At 36.9% G+C, this 19,656-nt stretch overlaps 1 protein-coding gene across 12 annotated transcripts in view; it reads left to right on the top strand.

Moving 5' to 3' along the window:
* STXBP4 (syntaxin binding protein 4) overlaps positions 1 to 19,656 on the top strand; it is a 76,261-nt gene that overhangs the window by 34,396 nt on the left and 22,209 nt on the right. For all 12 annotated transcript variants that reach the window (XM_056331682.1, XM_056331773.1, XM_056331867.1 and 9 more), the window contains 3 exons: positions 791 to 907; positions 1,439 to 1,488; positions 2,632 to 2,765. In XM_056331682.1, the coding sequence (XP_056187657.1) occupies positions 791 to 907; positions 1,439 to 1,488; positions 2,632 to 2,765 (301 nt within the window). The remainder of the gene's footprint in view (positions 1 to 790; positions 908 to 1,438; positions 1,489 to 2,631; positions 2,766 to 19,656) is intronic.

Raw genomic sequence — 19,656 nt, 5'->3', positions numbered from 1 at the left:
AGTGTGTACTCGTTTGCTTCAAGTGGGTTTTGGTGGGTTTCTATAAGAGTTTTATAGTAGGTAGTGGGCTTTCAGAAAAGATCACCCACAGTGAGGTAAAAGTTTATTTTTGATGATGGTGATTTTTTCTTGATTTTGGAGAGTATTTTGGTCTAGGTCTTGTGTTCAACAGACAGCTTAACTAGACAAACATGCCCATATACATGTGAAGACATTACTCGTGGTCCTCTTACATGAACAGTGCCAGGGACTCAAGCTGAAACCTTGAGACTCCAGAACCTGATCAAAAGGGGTTCACATGCAGAGGGATGCATAACGCTGATCAATAGGTTATACAAGTGCATGTAGAGAGATCCTAGGGGGTAATTTTCTCCAAGATACGCCATAATTACTCTGTTGGCCAAAGGATGTACAAATGCAAACTAATGGACTGAGTTTGTTCCCATATTGGCTATTTGTGCCACCCTGCTGACAGATAGTGTCACTGTCAGGTTGGTGGTTTTGATCTGTTCATAAATCATTTCGAACTGTCTTAAGTTTCAGCCCTGTCACTGTTGTTAGCTGCCACTTTCAATTTACCTTTATATCATTTGCCAAAATCTGTTGCAGTCTGGGAGCTGATTTACTAGCACATCAGGCGTACCAGCTGCAGAAGCAGCTATATTTTGCAGAAATGTAGAAAAGACTGTTGAGTTAAATGTTTCAGACATCCATTTCAACTCACACCATGTATCTCTGTGAGCCATAGGAGAAAATTATTAGACTAAAAGCCTTAAAATATCTTTCCTAGGATAACATCCAAGACTTGAGAAAGAGAGTTACAGTGCTTGACTGCCAGCTGCGGAAATCGGAATTGGCTAGGAAGACCTTTGAGGTGGCTACTGAAAAACTGCTACAATTTGTAGAGGTAGCTTTGCCTTTCATTTCAAGCAATATTTTATTTGGAAAAGTTTTGTGTTGATGTTTCTGAGGAATAAACATAGTAAACTGACTATAAACTAGTTTGCAGAGATCCTTTCATTGCTACAAATAAAGACGGTGTATTTATCTGTGTACAGATCCATGTGGGAATTTACTTTTATGTTTTGCTATACTAAAGAAACGAAATATCAGGTAATTTTTTTCACCTAATGTTTCACAAACTCGTATCAACTTCTGTGAAATTCACCAGAGGAAAAGACAGAAAAAGTAATATCTGCTAATATTTTGAAATGTTATGAAACCAAAAAAAGAGGGTTTATATTTAAATGTTATTACATTTATTTCATTTAAAGGGGTTATAATATTTTGGGATTTACTTCCGCACTTCTGGTTGGGGAGACCAGACTCTAATTAGAAATCAAATCCCCCCCACCCAAATACAACATCACATTATAAAGTATTAACTTTTTGACCATGTTGATTTATAAACTGTTAACTTCTTGACTATGGCCAACAGGTGGTGCATGAAATACTTTCAGATAACTCCACTTCCTCAACAGTTTTAAGGTAATAAAATGGAATAGTTGTTAATATTGAAGTGGTGATATTAATACTGGAAAACTCTACGATTGTTTCAAAGCCTTCAAATACTGTCTTATAGCTACTTTTTCCATATTTTTTGCTGTATGTTTCTGAGTGTCATTTTATTGGAGGAGAGGGAGTGGCATGAGTTATAAATTAGGCTTTCAGGATACAGCTTCATTAAAAACCTCAGAATTAAATTAAAGCAGTTAGTAATTACATAGCTATGGTTGTCTGGATGTTTCCATAAAGTAATTATAATGTGCTAAGGATTAGTTAAAATTGTAAGGAACCTTAACAGTGGGCTATAATTTTTTTTATTTTTAGATTTGCCCAAGCAATTTTGCATCATCATTAATCCGGTAGCCTAGAAATAAAATGATAACATGCATATGCATTTAAGTTTTATTACTCTTCTTGTTTAAAAAGGTAGCTAGGAATATCCAACAAGATTTAGAGCAGCCTTTGGTCCTTCAGAATATCAGCATGATTGTGCTTACATATCTCAGATAAGTGTTCCATTAATATTCATGTAACGGTAAAGTTGTTTAGTCTTGGTCCTGCCATCTTTTTCAGCAAAGCTCTCAAGGAAATCAAATCTATTTAGGTGAATTTAGCTGGAATTTAGCAGGATCAGATCAACTATTATGTTGTAGATGTCAATGTTTTAATACACAGATGCTAATCAATTAAATGCAGTTCTCATCAGTGCACAAGACTGATGTTGCATGTTTTATAAAGTTTGTAGACTTTATTTTAGTAAATGGGTTGAAGTATAAAACACAAAGATAAGGTGACAAACTGGCTCACTAACAGCAGAGAAGATAAGAACTGGGCCCCCTAAAGCAGTGTCCTTTCTTAAATGCTAATAAGAAAATTACTTTTAAGTATGTTGCTTTTCTTGACGCTAGATTTTGAGGCATCAGTGTTGTTTAAATTGGACTTTCCTATTCCCTTTATTGTACAGACAGAACTGCTGTGAGGTAAACTCATCAGTTTGGCAGTATGAGTATCTTTTGTTCATTCAGTGACACCAAAATAAATCTAGAAACACAGGTTTACTTTATTAAAAGTAACCATTTCTTTTATGATCTTACAAATAAACACAACTGGTTTTTATTCTCTTAGTGACAGAAGAACAACATTGTCTACTAAAACACTTCTTGCACGGTTGGGAAGGATTGGACCTACTGTCACAGCAGCTCTTGCAGCAGAAGCCAGAGACCTTGCAAAGTCTGTCCGTGCCATTTTGGAAGTAGATTGTGAGTGAGTCTGTGCGTCTTTGTGTGTGTGTCTGCATGTATACAGTCACATAAATAATTCCTTTCTTCCATCAGATGTTCTGGCTTTCGCATCATGCTTGCCAGTTGAGAGTAGCACGTTTGAGTAGTCACCGTGTGTGTGTCGGGGGTGGTGGTGTTTCCAAATGAAGGAAAAGTGGCGTGAGTAGAGGTTCTGTTTGGATTGGGGTGGTATAGGTATATAGGTAAGGGGTCCAGAGTCCACCTGTCCAGAGTGGTATAGGTAAGGGGTCCATCTTATAGATGGTGGCAGAACCTACAAACACGGGAAAAGGGCTGCTGCTGCTAAGGGCTGTCCCCTTTGGTTTTTTAACCCTAACCCTCAGCGTAACCTAACCTTACCCTGCCCACAGTCAGAACCTTCTGCAATTGGACTGTTTTCAAATGATGGTTTGGCCACATTTCTGTTGTGTGCTTCACCCAGCAGAGTTTGTTCACTGTATTATTTTTTCGTTTCATTCCAAGATTACAGAGCTGCCTTAATTCTGGCTGCTTAAGATTTAGTCAGTACTTCCTAGGACTGATACAGAATGCAGAATGAGGGAAAACTATTGTCTAGAGTTAGAAGTGGTTTTCCCTATCAATGCCCTTAAAATAATAAGGGCATTTCTCCTTAACTTTAAGCAGATATCCCAGGGCAGTTTATTGCCTGCATTTTACCAGTGTCAAATGGGTGTAATAATAATGACCTTATTTAAGTACATTGGGTATATTTTTCAGATTCACTGAAGATTGTGGAATAAATAATAGTGAGACTTTTAGAGAAAATATATAAACAAAGAACAAAAAATAAATTAAGTAAATCTTTGTAACAAACAGCGTTTTGCATTATAATGAAATCACAGAATATTTTTGGACCGTAATTTTCCTTCCGGGAAAATGCATTGGGTATTTCTTCATGTTATTTCTGATAGCATGTGTAGTGTTTTGTTAATTGTCAGTCGAAAATTTCTTGGAAGCCAAAAGCAAGTTTTGTTCCTCATTAACTATTCTTTTACTAGCTTTTAATAAGAATACGGTGGTTTAATAAGTCAAGAAATTTTTTCTTGTTCTGAAGTTTAACTTGGGTGTGGTAGACATTTCTGAAAAGACCTAATAATTCAGAGGTACACAATACACTCTGTTCTGGAAGGGTTGACTGGGCAAGTGGTAAGTCCTGTGCAAGGCTGCAAGGCGAAATTAGTCACCTATCACAGAGGGCAGTAAAGCCAATGGATGGATGGCACTGAAGACTGCAGCGATTTGCTGCCACAGGGCAGATCATTTGGAGATCTCTCAGTGGATTCAGTTTTTCTTTTTAGTTCTGTTCTTCTGTTTCCCTTGCCTTTTGCACAGCCTCTTAACTTTTGGGTTCATCGACAGGCTTTTGTCTTAACAAAGACCTCATGGAAGGAAAAATAGAAGTGTAATACTAAAAAGTTGTTTTGGTTCTGTTAATAGCGTGTATAGCTCTTCCAAAAACAATATACCCAGGGCTTTCCGTAGTTGAAGATCATTTTGATCTATATGTTAGGAGGAAATAGTCAGAAGTCAGCGTCACATGGGATTCTAGAGACTTCGGTTTCCTTGTCTAGGAGACATCACCTGAATCTCACTGGTGGGAATATTTTCATTGGCCTTAATGGGCTTTAAGCAGCAGTAGTGATGCAGTCTGAGTCAACAGGATTTTTGAATATAAGTTTTAATAGCTCAGTATCTGAAACCACACAGATACAGATCCTACTTCCAAGATGCAAAGGATGCATCAGAATGAGATTTGTCCAGATTTTTAGAAGAGCAGAGCATTATTGTCAAGGATTTTTAAATGTGAGTTTTGAAGTCAGGAAATGACCCTGAGGAAACAAATCCTTCAGAGCTTTTAAATCTTGTATCAGTTCATTAGCAAAAAAGATAGACATTATTATTTAAAACTGGACTTGAACTGGCAGAATAAATTATCCATAGCACTCGAGGACAGTGCAGGTTCAGTGTCAGTTCAGTGAAGCCCTTCATCAAACTGTAATCAGAATATAAAGTTATTCCAGATTACATTTTTTTCCTGGAAAATGTAAGGCAGAAAATTAATGCCAAAATGAGCAAGATTAAGATTTCCAGAATCATGTAAAACTAACAGAATTTCCTGAACACTGTAGTGTTCTATTTTCATACCGGAATGTTTACAACATGTTATTCTGCTGAATGTACAGGAACATGTATCAGAGTGTCTTAATGAAGATTTTATTGCTGTGGGGAGTGAGTGTAGCCTGCAGTTTCATTTGGAGATACGTGTACATCCTCAGGTCATTAGCAGAAATCCATGCCCATTGGTAGAAATTGCACTAGTTCATGAGCAGTTGACATAATAAACTGCATGCAGTAGGAAATCTAAGAAGCAGTGGTGCCTTATTGTACGGTTCCAGGTTCAGATCATCGATATGATGATATATTTTGGTCGTGTTCACCTATAGTTGAACAGACACGTTAGTTCTAATCCAGCTTAGATGGATTGATTTGCAAAATCAAAGCAGAAATGGCCTGATACATTACAGGAGTTTTTGGAAAGCTGGTGGATTATGGTTGACAGTAGTGATTGTATCAAAGATGATTGAGATGACTGAGTATCAATTGTTTGAGAATTGATTTAGAAAGGGACTGAATAAATATGTTTGTTGAGAAAATGTTTCAAGATACAAAAAATGTCTTATTTGACATCATATGTGCAACACTTGCTTATTATGTTACTCTATGGGGAAGAAAGCAAAATAAGAGGGTTAAAAAAGTTGTTCAGAAGTGTCCAGAATATTAGAGTTAAAGTTACTGGTGGAAATGAAAAGAATAACAGTGGCCAGGAGAGGAGATAATTGGTTTTCCACCAGTGACAGTGGTAGAGTCCTGTCGCATTGAGTTGTTTCTATCACACTACATAGGAAATTGTGCAAGAAAAACTTTTGGTTCTAAAGGCAACTGAATTCTAACATGTGGTTGTGTCAAATGTAATAGGTAGGGTGCATGTTAGAAAGCTCTGGAGCCACAGCAGGGATCCATTTTGTGAACCTGAGAGTTAAAAATAGCTCTGCAGAGAAGGATTTAAAGATTGAACGTCATCCTTCTGAGTTCATTCTGATTTGTAGAGTATTACAGATAGATTTGGGCTCTGACGAGCTTGTGTGTGAGATTAAAGCTTTAAACCTTGCTCGCTTTCTCTCTCTCTCTCTCTCAGTAGTTAAGGCAGGGTAACTATTTAATAGCAGTCTGTCTGCAGTCCTCTATGCCAGATTCTCACAAAATGTTTCCCATGTGATCATCTGTTTTCTTGCAGATGAGCTGTCATAAAAAGGGGGCTCTTACATACATAGCATTTCATAACTATCGACATTGCATTGCCGATTGAAGGTTTTCCTTTTTTCCAGAAAGATCCTCTACATAATAGTTTATTAATGAATTCTTAGGGAATGGGTGTTAATATTTTTGAGATTGCTAAATGGATTAAAATGTGTAGGTGGGCAACCATCACGATATATTTCATCATGTAAATGGAACTTCTCTTTCATTATTTGCTTCATTTTGTACAACATGAAGTAAAGTAGCCCTAACCAAAATACCTTTTTGATTCATTTACAATGTATGTGAAACAATCCAGGTGCAAAGACAAGTTTGTGGAGTGTTCTTCAAAAGAAAACTGCTTGCCTTGTTAAAGATCATCCTTGACAGCCAGGTCAAAATGACATATTTAAGAATTAGCCACACAAATGATCCTCTTCCTCCAAAACAGCATGACATTTTGCTTGAGGGTTTAAAGAAGTTCAGTGTATTCCTGAAAATCTCCAAGTACATATTGCCTTGTGATAATGCTGCAGATCGGTTTTCAGCTTTGTAGGTTGAATGACAGCAATGTGAAGTCAGTTAGGGGATTCTTCAAGTGAGGACTCTGTTTAAAAAAAAAAAAAAACCAACATAAAAAAACAACAACAACAACACGACCAACTAAGAAACCCCTGATTTTCCAGCACTTACTACTACAGGATCCTCAAGATCCAGAAGCGCAAATAAGAAAGTAATAAACGGAATAATCAAGCTCATCCCCTGGAAGATTCATCCTTTATCTTCTTGAAAGACTGTAAGCTATTTTTAGAAACCAAGTCTTGAGAGGCCTTTCTGCTTTGTAGAATAGAAGCATCTCCTGAAGACATAAAATTACTTTCATCATACAAAGGATAATAATGCCTCGGTGAAAGAACTGCAGCATTTAAAAGTAGTTGCTGGCTGCACTTAGTAGACCATATGGTGCAAATCATGCTAAAAAGAATTGAGAAAGCATTTTCTTCTTTTCTGTCACAAAATTAGAAAAGAAATATACTTGGTACTGGTAATGGCCAAAATCTGATTAACACTGGAACATACTTATCTCTTCGTAAAATAGCAGGCAGTCGGCATTTTGAAAAGTGCACTAGCATAATGCAACTTTCAAGTATTTTTACTACTAATTTTCTCACTCTGCCTCTGAAATTTCTATCCAAAAATACAATCCTGCTCTTGTTGGTATAATCCCAGTCATCAGTATCCATTAAGTGCTATGAAGCCTGCTTCTCCACTCAGCAGGAACTCAAGAAGTGCATCTTGAACTATATTTTTCCCAATCTGTTGTCAGCCTGGGATCTGACACATGGCAGTCATGCTGAAGTTCCATAAAATGATCACCAAATGAATATAGCTTCCATAAATCCTACTTGTTTTACTGTTATTGATCTTGTTAGTCACAGTAGTTTCCATTTGATTTTGAAGATCCTACAGGCAGCATGTTAGTTGCCTAGTTTTTGTATTCATTCTCCTTGCATGCTATCTATAAAAAGAAGGCAATGGAAACTGCTGGTGGTCAGCGTCCATTAGTGCTTGTTCTCGTGATGGTTAAGTTGCTTTTGATTATTAGTCCATGGACAAAGTTTTACGTCTCAGGCATTAAAAGCTGAAATACGGAATCTATCCATTTCTCAGGTTTAGGGTTTTTTAAACTGTACCATGGTCAATTGCCAAAACTATTCCATATTCAGCAAAGTGTTAGGTGTCCCTTCCCGTTCTTTTGACATGTGGGTGGAACAAAGATCTAAGGTAGAGTAGGAAGTCTTAGCAAATAGCGATTTTGCTACTTTGAGAAGAGCTAATGTTATTAAGTAATTATATTTCTTTTATTTCTTTGTTGCAGCCTTGGTGTGTTTGTTTATTACAACAGAGTGACTGCCATATACATTATTACTATTTCATTCTTGAAATTAAAGATACAACATTGCTATAATTTTGTACAGGTCATCAGCTTTAGTACACGAGGAGAGTTCTGAAGATCCTGTCATATAAGCGTGGGCAGTTCCCCTCCTCGCTCCCTTTTCGGTTTATGTCTGTACATCAAAATCCAGATGTAACTAACACATGGGCAGGCATACCCTGGCTAGCTTGACTTTTGTTACTTAGGCTAGTGGTGTTAAAGATGCATTTTTAGAGGCTGAATATCAAAATTGAGTCATCTGTTGACCCCCAAGAATACTGTCTCACTGCTAGCATTTGCTGAAAGTCATGCTGCTATGTCTTTTTATATTTTTAGTATCAGAAAGAGAAGATTACTTCCTGCAAGATGATCTTTGTGGGGACAGTTCTGCATTGCGAGTATAGCATACCTTTAATATTCTTTCAGCTATTAAAATAGAACCATACCTTTTCCTCCTTACTGGAATTGCTGCTTGGGAAGGAGCAGCATAATAACGATTAAAGAGATAACTCTGTGCATTCGTTGTTCTGGCAAGGCCATAAATATTTCAGTGAATTACTGAAATCCGAAATAGAAAAGACCTATTAAATTATACAATGTATATCCTGAACACATCTGTACAGCTCCTCTTTTTAATAGTTTATGACTAGCAAAAGAATTAAAACGTAAAATCAGTGCTGTATGCTTTTAAGAGGTTATGTTTGTCAGTTAAACATTTTTCTGAGACAGTACTTCCATTAGAGAATATTAATTTGGTGAAATTAAAATGTATTGTTTGTTTGAAACTTTCAACAACAGCAAAAGAGGTGAGTTTTCCCAAAAGGTAATTTATCAGCTGTTTTATTGTGTGGAAAATTTCAGTCCTGCTAGTCCCTGAAGGTTGAAGATATTTTTTTTCCCTCAAAACAAAAATAATTAATGGGAGGGTAATTTCATTTTTGTAGAAGTGATAACAATAACTTATTAAATGAGCTTTTTACTGTTGAATCTTTTGTGAGTTGACATTTTAAGAAAAAAGATAAATCCCAGAATCACATTGGTAATTTTGGAATATGACCTGGTCGTCAGTGGCTCCTTCTACTTGCAGAGTCATGCTGAATTTTTAATTTTGAGCTCATAGGGACCGCTGTCTTTTGCCACAGAATGTTGCCACTGTGTTCCTCAGGTAGCATCGTGACATTATACCAAATGTTTTCAACTTCTGAAGAACAATGTTCTAAAATCCATTTTCCCTTAGACAAGAGCAGGAGTTAGGTGTGCCTGTAACGTGTCTCCCTGGCCTCCGCCGAGTTCTGAAGGCAACATGAGACCCAAAGCCTCTTCCTTGTGTAGCTGAAGCATCTCCCAGTTTGTCTTGAATTCGGAATTTATTGAGTTACTTGTTTTCTCAGTCTCATCTTGTAAAGACAAGATAAAGCAAGACAGGGGCTTAATGCTCAGTGCATCACTTGATGTAGTCTCTGTGGGGCAGTGGTCTTCTGGTTTCCAGCTCTGCTCAACAGAAACCTTTATAGGAGCTAGGATCAGTTATCTTCCAGTCCAACGTGTGCTCTGGATTGTAGGTCCCTGCTGTCAGCCGTGCACTGTGAGTGAGTGACGCTATGCAGAAACAGTGGCTATGGTGCAAACGGATAGTTTGTCCAAAAATTAAACTTAAGGTAGCAAGAAATTTTAATGTGGTATTTTAATTAATTTGCGGAGTAGCCACATTTCTTTACTGATCTGAAAACTTTGCTAGTGCACACAGGAATATAATTTGGGAATTTAAATAGAACGTAGTAATTTTCCTTTCATATCTTCAATGATGTAAACTGAGAATAACCCTTGACTTAATTTTAATTGTTTCAATACATAATACACATGAGATGAGAAGTGGATCCCTTTTGCCCTGTAATATGGACATCGTTGAATTTTTGCCTCATTCTGAAAATGAGAATGTTTCATTAAAAAACTGCTGGCTTATCAGCAGCTCTTTAGACACACCGCAGATCAGATCACAGTAAGAAACCCAAAGTTGAACAGCTTACGTACTTTCAGAAAAATTAAAATTCAAAGTTGCATAACAGGAAAAATATTTCTCTAATCCTCCCAAAAAAATCCAAGCATATTTAATACAGTTTTACAAGGACACAGTCAAGAATTTAAAACCTTATTCTACATAGCTGTTTACTTGCAGCAAGACTGAATTTTTCTGCAAATCATTTAAATTTCCAATGTTGCCTGCATGGTAGATACAAATGAAGAGTTGTAATTCCAAAAAGGAGATCTGTCCAAGAATTTGAAAATATTTCATCGCATCCACTTCAGAAATGTAATAGTGTATAATATTTAAAATATTTCCAATATAAATTAAGTTAAAATGAGTGGGCATGGAAATTAAAAATGGAGCACTAGACCTGTGAGACAAGTCCGTTCTTTAGTCTGTAAATCTAATATGACCTGCTTTATTTACATAATTTATACACCCTGATTAAAATTATAATCCCCATTTTAAAAGGAATTCAAGCCATGAAGCAGCTGACTCATTCATAGAAAAGAAAAAAGAAAAAAAAAAAAAAAAAGCAAGGATTTAACAGAAGTCTCCTAAATTTAATAATTATTTTTCTCACTAGGTGTCGTATTGATAGGAAATCCTGAAAGCAGCTTTTTTTCCTCCTTGGATGGTAACCTATATTGCTAGAATCTATTACAATATAGATAATATTCTTCTGAGTTCTTAGATAACTGACAAGTTCGTTAGTTATAAAAAAAATCGTTTGGTTTTGGTTTGTCGTTACTTTGTATGTTTATGCAGTGCATTTTCACTGAACAAAAATGTCAATTGGTGCTTTGCCTGTGGAACAGTGTCAAGTAGCACCCTTACGCTGTCTTACCCTCTTAAAATCTTCATCAGAAAAGGAGAATGACTAATGAGAAAGTACAGAGTTAAGAACAGACAGCCATAGCCTCCATTAAAGTTTCCTGCAAAAGTTTTACTGATTTTGGTTTATTGCCTTTTTTTATATTTTGATACTATTTGATGCTGTATTTCAGTGCTGTCTGCTTGATCCAAATTAATTTTTGTATGCATGGTTATCCACATATTTCAAAGCAATTTGGATCTATAGCTGTGGTTTCCAAGCTGTAGTTTGTCAACAGCCACTGAACCACAAAACTCTTACACCTGATTTACAGCTTGTCTACAGAACCTTAATACTTTTACATTCTTTCTCATTACAGGATTCATTATGATAATCATGAGAATTTTTGAGGCTGGGTAGTGATCTCTGATTTAAACATGTGAGACCACTGAGCTGTAGCATCACCACTGCTGAAACAGCAGTATTGAAGTGCATACCTGCACTGAAAAGCAGTGCCTATAATGTTATATAAATAAGGCCAGTGAAGCCAAATGAAGGTTGAATAGTTTGTTAGAAAAGTAGTAGATAGACAGCAAAAATCTTCCACGGTTTCACCTTTGGCTGTCTTTTTGGTGGTGGTGGTCTGGTTTGGTTTTAGTATTATTATTGGGGTGTGAGTTCAGGTGCTGTCTGACAAGCCTGAAAAAACATACTGTAAAGCCCATTTCCTTGGCCAGGTTGGTTTGGTTTTACAATAAATACAAAGGAGGAGACAAGCAAAGAGTAGTTTGGTGCATAATATAATTAAAATGCATTACTCCTATGAGCACAAGACATAAAAATGCCTTGCAGATGGGAAGCAGAAGAGATCTCTGCATGTAATGTAAATTATACAAAAGTTTAGAAAACTAGCATCCACATAGTATTTTACCACCAAAGAATCAGAAAAGTTGCAGCTAGAAAGGACCTCCAGCAGTTAAGTAGTGCATCCACCTGCCTCCAGCACCATGACTTATATCTGCATTAATCCAAACAGGTATTTGTCAAGCATATTCTACATTTTTTGTGGGCTAACTGTGCCCATCCTTAATTATCTTTGGCATTAGAAAGCTTTTCCTTTGGCCTAGATCGTTCTCATTGCAGTTTAAGCCCATTACTGCGTGTCTTCCTATATTTATTGAAAATACTCTGCTACTTTCCTTTGTGGCAGCTTTGAACATGTTTGAAGACCATATCATGTCTCCATTCTGTTTTCTGTTCCCCAAAATGAACTAATACCAGTTTGGTCATTTTTTCCTTTACATAGCATGTCTTCTAGCCATTTCTTCACCCTTTTATTTCTCTGAATTCTCTCCAATTCATCAAAATTGTGTTGAGTTCTGTAGTTGGAACCTTCCTGTAGAAGACAAAAATGGAATAGTACATGTGTTTGCTTTAATATGTAGCACAGCAGCTCTTACGTCCCCAAATAGTGTTCCCTTTCCCTGATAGCCGGAGGTTATTGATTCATATGAAGTTTGGGCTTTCCTGTATTTCCAGAGCCTTTTTGAAGGCTTTTGAAGCATTTGAAGGCTGAACCCAAACCACTTGCTGTTGTGCAACTGATTATTCACACCTAGGGTAGGGCTTTGCTTTTGTCTTTACTGAATTGCACGCTATTTATTTCAAACATTTGATCGAATTAGTCAAGCTCTTAACAAAAGTCTAATCCTGTCTTTCAATGACATTTCAAAGAAATGTCCATTTACAAGTGGGCTTTCAATCCTGATTTATCCCTGAACTTACATATTTTTCTGATTTATCCTCCTTACTTGGACTAAAACCATGTTTTGTTGAATGCGAGTGAGGAATGACATTGTTTTCACCTGACTGGTCTTACTAGTGGGTATTGTTACAGGACCTAGCAATTAGACCCCACTTGTTAATTTCCTGTCCGAGAATCAGAACATTACAGTAATTATGTCGAAGCAGAGAAGCTAGATAAAAGGTGACGCTGTTAAGGATGGAATATTTTATAGTCTGATCGAATTAAAAAAATACATTTAAAGTATCATTTATGAACAAGTCGCTAGCTAATTTATTGGTGATTGAACATGGTTATGTTATTCCCAATGTTTCACAGCAAAGAAAAAGACAATTCAATCTTTAAAGACAGTTCTTCAATGTGACCTAGATTTCAGAGCTCTGTTGCTGCTGCTAGAAAAGCAATTTATTCTCTCTCCATTCACTTACCTTTAATGAGAAGAGATGAGTCAGCTTTTGAATAGGCACTGTCTGTACCGACTTTCAAATCAAAACATTTTAATAATGAAAAACAAGTAAGTGATATTATTATACCTTAAAATGCAGATGAGCTAACAAGATTAGTGCAGTCTCATTAGGTTAATTTCCAGCATCTCTGAAGGAAGACTTCATGAAAGAGCAGACCTTCAGAAGTCTTAGGGACTCGTTTAGTTCATACTGTGACCCCGGTATGAAAAAATTAATTGACTTTGTGCCTCTTCCCATACAAGTTGTACTTGTACTTCCTCTTGGTAACTATGGAGACTGAAGTCAAAACTCTCCAGCATCAATGATTTTACTGGATGGTAAATACTTCCTAAATGGTCCCTCTATTAATTTCTGTTGACATAATGCTTAGAATTTTGGTATGTTAATCTTTAATTATAGTATGATGCTTTGGCATAAGGGGAGAATTAAAAAAACTTCTGGATTTTGTAGAAAGGAGATTCACATTGCTTAAAGCCAGAGGAAATATACAGGTGGGACAGGAATTGAACCTTGAGGTCCCTCTCAGTTCCAGATCAGTGCCTCGAACTCAAGGCTGACATCCCTCTCCTGAGCTGCAAGCGCATTTCAGACGTAGCTGGCTGGTTATTGGGAGCAGTGGGCAACCCAACGTCTCCCTGTGGGTACCTGTGCACACCAGCCAGGCAGCAACTGGCTCGTTATTTCAGGTACCAAAAACTAAACCAGCCATAACCGTATGGAGCTGAATCAAAGGACTTGTGCGTACTTTTGTGCAGTTAATGCTGAGTTAATTTTCTGTGGCTCCACAACTGTGAGCATCCTGGGAGAGCTGGCAGGGGGATGATCAGACCTCTGTTTCGAATGTCAGAGTATGCTAAAGCGATCAGCCTTAAGAGGGTTGGTGTGCTTTTCTGTCAGTTCCCTCAGTTGTCACATTTTTTCACTTTTTTGCAGTAGGTAGGAGTGAGAAGCTGAGGGCTAGCAGAGTTACTTAGACATATATGGTGCGCAAGTGTGAGAATTTAAATGGGAAGAAGTACAGAGAAAGTTGATTGCCAAGAATGATATAGGAAGCTTTTGAAAAGTATATTTTAAGGAGAGTTTGCAAGAGGAAAACATAATCGCTTGGTGCTTATGAAGGAGACCTAAATGAGGTACAAAATGTGCCTAAGTCTCGTACTAGATCTCTTACCTTGTCCTGTAAAGCATATGCATTGTTAACTGGGAGGTAAGGATGGAGATTTTGCCTTGCACTAGTGATTGCTATGGGTATTACGTTTGATTCCTTTACAGTTAAGGTAGAATAAAGTATGCTAATTTAGGCACGTGGTGCATTTTTCTTCACTTGGGATTTATAACAGAAAAAGGAAAGGTTTCCTAATTTCTAAGAACTTTTGACATTCTTTTCAGAATATGCTGGCTTTAAAGTCATGTCTTTCTGTACACAAAACCTTTCTTCAGCTGCAATGTTTTAACGGGCTAAAAGGTTATCTTGTGTTAATGTATTTTTACAATTCTTGATTCAAAAGGGAAAAATACGACTTTGGTCTGTACTTATTCTTAAGTGAGCTCAGCAGAGAGTAGTTCTGTGTCTCTCAATTGTAGGTGGTTCATGCCAGCCCCCTGCACAGTTTAATTTCATCATCAGTGCAAAAAAGTAAGATATTACTTAGCAGGAAAGGCATATCATGTAATACTATTGCTTTTTAGATCTCAGACAATTTCTGCTCAACTCTAATTTTAGACAGTCATTATAATTTGTTACCAATGAATGCTTTCTAATTAAACTTATATTTAACGATCACATGCGTCAGTGAGCAATGTGAGATGACAGTGATGGAAGTGGGTGGATAGCACAATAGATGGTGACAAGAGAAGTTCATAGAGTAAGGAAAGGAGAAGATGGATGAATTCCAGGACAGAGTAATTGTGGGAGCAAGAGAGTAGGGGAACTGAGGAAAAAAAGAACTGGTTTAGAGCTGGGACATAGAGTGAAATATTCCAGGCTATTTCGATTTGCCTAGTTAGTCCTGGTGGTGAATGCCCCATGTGCAGAGGCTTGTATTTCTGGAATAAAAATGTGTTATTCCAGATTCTTTTTAATCAGTTGAAAGTGGATTGTACCAATTCAGAACAAGAATGTTCTCAAGGGGGTACTTCTATGAATTTAACTTATTTTTTTAGCCTACATGGCATTTGTGTAGAATTCCCCAGTTATGGACCAGTTCCCTAATTCTATAATAATGTTTTCTGTCTTCTCTTCAGCAGTTTGTGATTCCTAGGTATAAACAAAACTAATTTCAAATTAAATTATGCAAATAGGCCTCAAAAATTGATTTGTAAATTGTAGTGTATTCAGTCAGCCCTGGAAATAATAATGTGTTCTTGACAAATCACAAATAGACAGCATCATGTTAATAGTCAATACTGGATGAGCATAGAAAAAACCCTGCAATTAATTCATAGAAAGAAATACTTTTTTAAAGCTGGGTGAAACTGAAAAAAATGTAATGGGAAACATGCTTACCATTTTTGAGACCTTATGAGGGAGCACTACTACTTGCATGGTTCTTGGGTATTGTATTTCTCTTGCTGTGTCACTGATTGAGACTCTGTTACTGCAGCCTTTAACATTAACATAAAATGAAACATCTTTGAGTTGGCAAACTAAAGCAGATGGGAGCCACCAGGGGATAAGTAGCACTGGTTGGTTTTTTTTGTTTTTTTCTTTGCAGCCTTCTCTCTGAAGGAGGTAGATTTCTGCATTCTGCAGTTTTCTAATTTTCTGTATTGCCTCCGCCCTATCCACAGATTCTTCAACCACAATAAACAGAAATATGGGGGGTGGTCACTACATTCTTACGTGTTTTCACTGGGCAGCCAGTAGCATTTAAGTAAGAAGCCGTGTAGGAGAATAATACAAAAATAATGGCCAGATAATCAGTATGTTAAATGCGTTTTAAAAAAGCAAATAATAAAAGCCAGTAGATCATGCAAAATCCAGTGTTTGTTCGGAATGAGCTAGTGTTAAATTCCTCTGTGCTTTCATTATACCTTACCTTTGAGGGCATATGCTCTCCTGACCTAATGACTAAACAAACCTACCATATCCGTGACTAAAATAGCTATAATGTTGAGGGACATTCTGCTTAATAGTATCTTGGCCGCCTCAAAATTGCTTGTTGAACTTCTATCAAATGTGTGTTCTGTGAAAAGACAGCGTAAGGCAGATGTGATACATATCGATTGTATTATAAGCATATTGAAATAATAATCTTGGGTTTTTTCAATGTAAGTTGCTGAATAATTACTTTTTCTGCAAGGTGATTAAGTTACAAAAATAGTAATCAGTAGTAGTACGTGGAATTCCTTTCATGTCAGCATTTCAAGGAATGCAGTCCTCCTTCAGCTCTTCGTATGCTAAGAGCCGCTCCCAGTTTCACATCAGTAGCTGGTGTAGATGCTCAGATTCCAGCCTGGGACAGTGGGTAAGGGCATGAATCTTCTGGTTTACCTCTGGGCTAAAAGGAGGACTTAACCCCAAAGCTGATGGTGTCTTTTGTCAGCTGCTAGTGGCTTACTTACCTTCCCTGTTCCCACAAAAGTGTCCTTTAGAAGAACAGTTTCTATTTGGTGACGCAGACAGCTCAGTCCTTAATTTGCTGTACTCTTCCCGCTCCCTTTAAAAGTCAGAATATTCTATAGTGATGTTACTGTAAAGTATGTACTGCAGGCTCCAGTGACTTCTGCTGTTGCTGTATAATTGGTTCTACACGTTTGCCATCAAGTAAGCAGAAGAAACTATTTTATTGCCTTTAAGTGCATTGTGCTTATTTTTTACTTTGACTAGTAACCTGCATGAATAAAAATGAGCATCAGCTAAGACTGCTTCTCATTTCAGTAACATTCGAAATTGCTTGAATCCTACATTACCTAAAACTTTATTTGAAACGAGAATATTAGTCTCTACTTGAAAAATATGTCATTTCACAGTGTCTCAAATACTCAGCTTGTGAAAAGGCACATTTTAAAAATAATGTTTCAGGAAGATAAGTCTTCATCCTTGAAGACCCGTAGCAGCAACCTCATTGCTGGATGAGTACAGCTCTCACTTATTTCTGAAGAAATAAAGTGCACATGCTGGGCAGAGTCTGTTCTAGATTTGGACTTCGTATGCGTTAGCTAGGAAAGCAGTATGTCTACTGTAATGTCTGGTCACATGTACTAATTGAGGTCATTCTTATTTCCTTAAATTAGTCAGTTAACTGGTCATTGTTCACATACTACAATTTCTGTTATATCCTTACTGTTTCTAATTAACTGTACCAAGTTATTCACAGGCAAGTATTAGAGTACAAGAAAAACATTTGTAACAGTTTGTAATGTCAAAATTACCGTAAATATCTTGAAGTTGACAATATAATCCTTCAGCACAAGAAGTGAACGATTTTATAACTCTCATTCTAAATTGTAACTTGAGATGTGTTTTAATAAGAGATTGAGTTTGCCAACAGAGATGGGTCAGTATTTTATGATTAATAGGAAATGGGAAAACACAAGGTCATCTTTCAGCGTGCCCTGAATATCCAAAGTAAGAAAAATGTTTTTCCTGAAGCATGGTTTCTAGGAACAAGACTGAAGGGAGACGAGCCAATCTGCCAACCATACCTTAAATTAGCATAAATTTCAGTTGCTAGTGTTTCCCAGATGTCTCTACTTGAAAACTACTTACTCCATCTTTGTTTTATTAAATTGCCAACAACAAAAGGAAAAGCACAATTGCTTTAAAATGGAATTTGATATGTGAAAGAAAGGAATGTCCCCTTAGCAGAGTATTATTCATAAAATGAAACACATTTGTTCGTGGGAAGAGCACTCAAAATGGTCTAAAGAATAAAGTGGCACACAAGCAAATGCCAGAAGTACATAGTCACTTCTGAAAGCTGGATTTTTGAATCTGAGGTTTTATACTTAATTCACAAATAAGCATTAAAATACAGTATATGTTACAGACAGCCTCAAAAAATGAAGGGCCTTTTTATGCCTGCACCCCATTGAATACAGTCAACAAATAAGGCTGCATATTTCTCTACAAATTTTTGCTTTAGCTGTGTCAAATTGTGTAACTCACAGAGGAGTTCCTCTGCCAGCCTCACATCATACGATACCTCTAGTCTCACATCTGGGATATTCCCGTATTCCAGTAGCGCTCAGAATCCAAGACCAGATAACTCAGAACCAGCAAGTCAGATGGATGGAGCTTTCCATCCTCTGCGTTGCCCAGAAAGCTCAAAGAGAGGAGCCAAAGGCATGAGGGATCTTGGCTAATGAATTTTGCATTATCAGTGAGGCCACATGAGGCAGGTTTAAATGTTGGTAAGAGCTGTAGATGGTGGATATTGAAAAGATGAGAATTCAAAACCTCCTTTATCAAGTGACAGAGACAACTGTTTATAATGTCCTTTAGCAAATCTTGTGTATCAGAAATACTTTTAGTAGGTAATTCCTGTTTCTTAAAAAGCATTGTCATTTTTGAGAGTCTATTATTAAATACAAATAAACTATGAGGAAATAAACAAAGGGCAGTTCTGGGCTAGCTCATGCTGTCTTAAAAAAACATGTATAACTGGAAAAGTCAAGCTAGGTAAAAGGATATGTAAAAAAGGCGTCCTTGTTTCTGTTGTTGGTCAAAGAATGTGTTCATTGTGAAACTGAAGGCTTGTACTGTGTGGCCTTTGAATTCCAGATAGATATTACATCCCTTTAGCTTGATACTTCATATTAATTCCAGACGAGGTGGTTTAATGATACAGCCACAAGATTGTTTAGCCCCAACAGGAGACAAACTGTAGCCAGACATCCTTTTGATGGTGGATGACGAAGCTATGAATGCTACTGAAAATAAGTTTATGCTTCACAAAAGAGTTTTTAGGGTGAGATTACCAACTCTGGTAGGTGGCTATCCCAAGCTCTCTTTTCAAATGCATCAGTAATGTCTGTGTGACTGCTTATAATGGAAACAAGGTTTTAAAGTCTGGCCTTGAGGCCAAAATAAAGCACTTAACATACTTATCTTGAAGCATCTAAATAGTCCCACTTAGGCCAAATCTAGATAGAATCCTTGTGAAGAGTAAATTTTTGAGCCATTCTTACTACAGTCTCTAAATCTCTCATTTCTTTTGAATGTTTTGATCAGAAAATAAGAAAAATAAAAAAATTTGGACTGTGGTATTTAGATGTTGGGGAAGTAACTCAATTTTGAGTCAACTGAATATTCATGCTATGGTATCTGCTTTTATTAGTTTCATCTGCTGATCTCCACATTTCTTTTGCTTTAATGTTTTTTTAACTAACTTATTGGGGAAAAAAAAACCCACATCCAAGTACATTACTGCATGGCTTCTAGGTTTGATAACTGCCCAGTAAAATGAGGCTTTTTCCTAATATCTGTATTTTCCCCCTTCTTCCTTTAGGGATATACTTTGATCATGCTATGTGCAGCTTTTATTGAGGGAGGGTAGATGCA

The sequence above is a fragment of the Falco biarmicus genome, chromosome 1 (genome assembly GCF_023638135.1).
Source record: "Falco biarmicus isolate bFalBia1 chromosome 1, bFalBia1.pri, whole genome shotgun sequence".
Classification (NCBI taxonomy): domain Eukaryota; kingdom Metazoa; phylum Chordata; class Aves; order Falconiformes; family Falconidae; genus Falco; species Falco biarmicus.
This window is presented reverse-complemented; position numbering and strand designations above follow the sequence as displayed.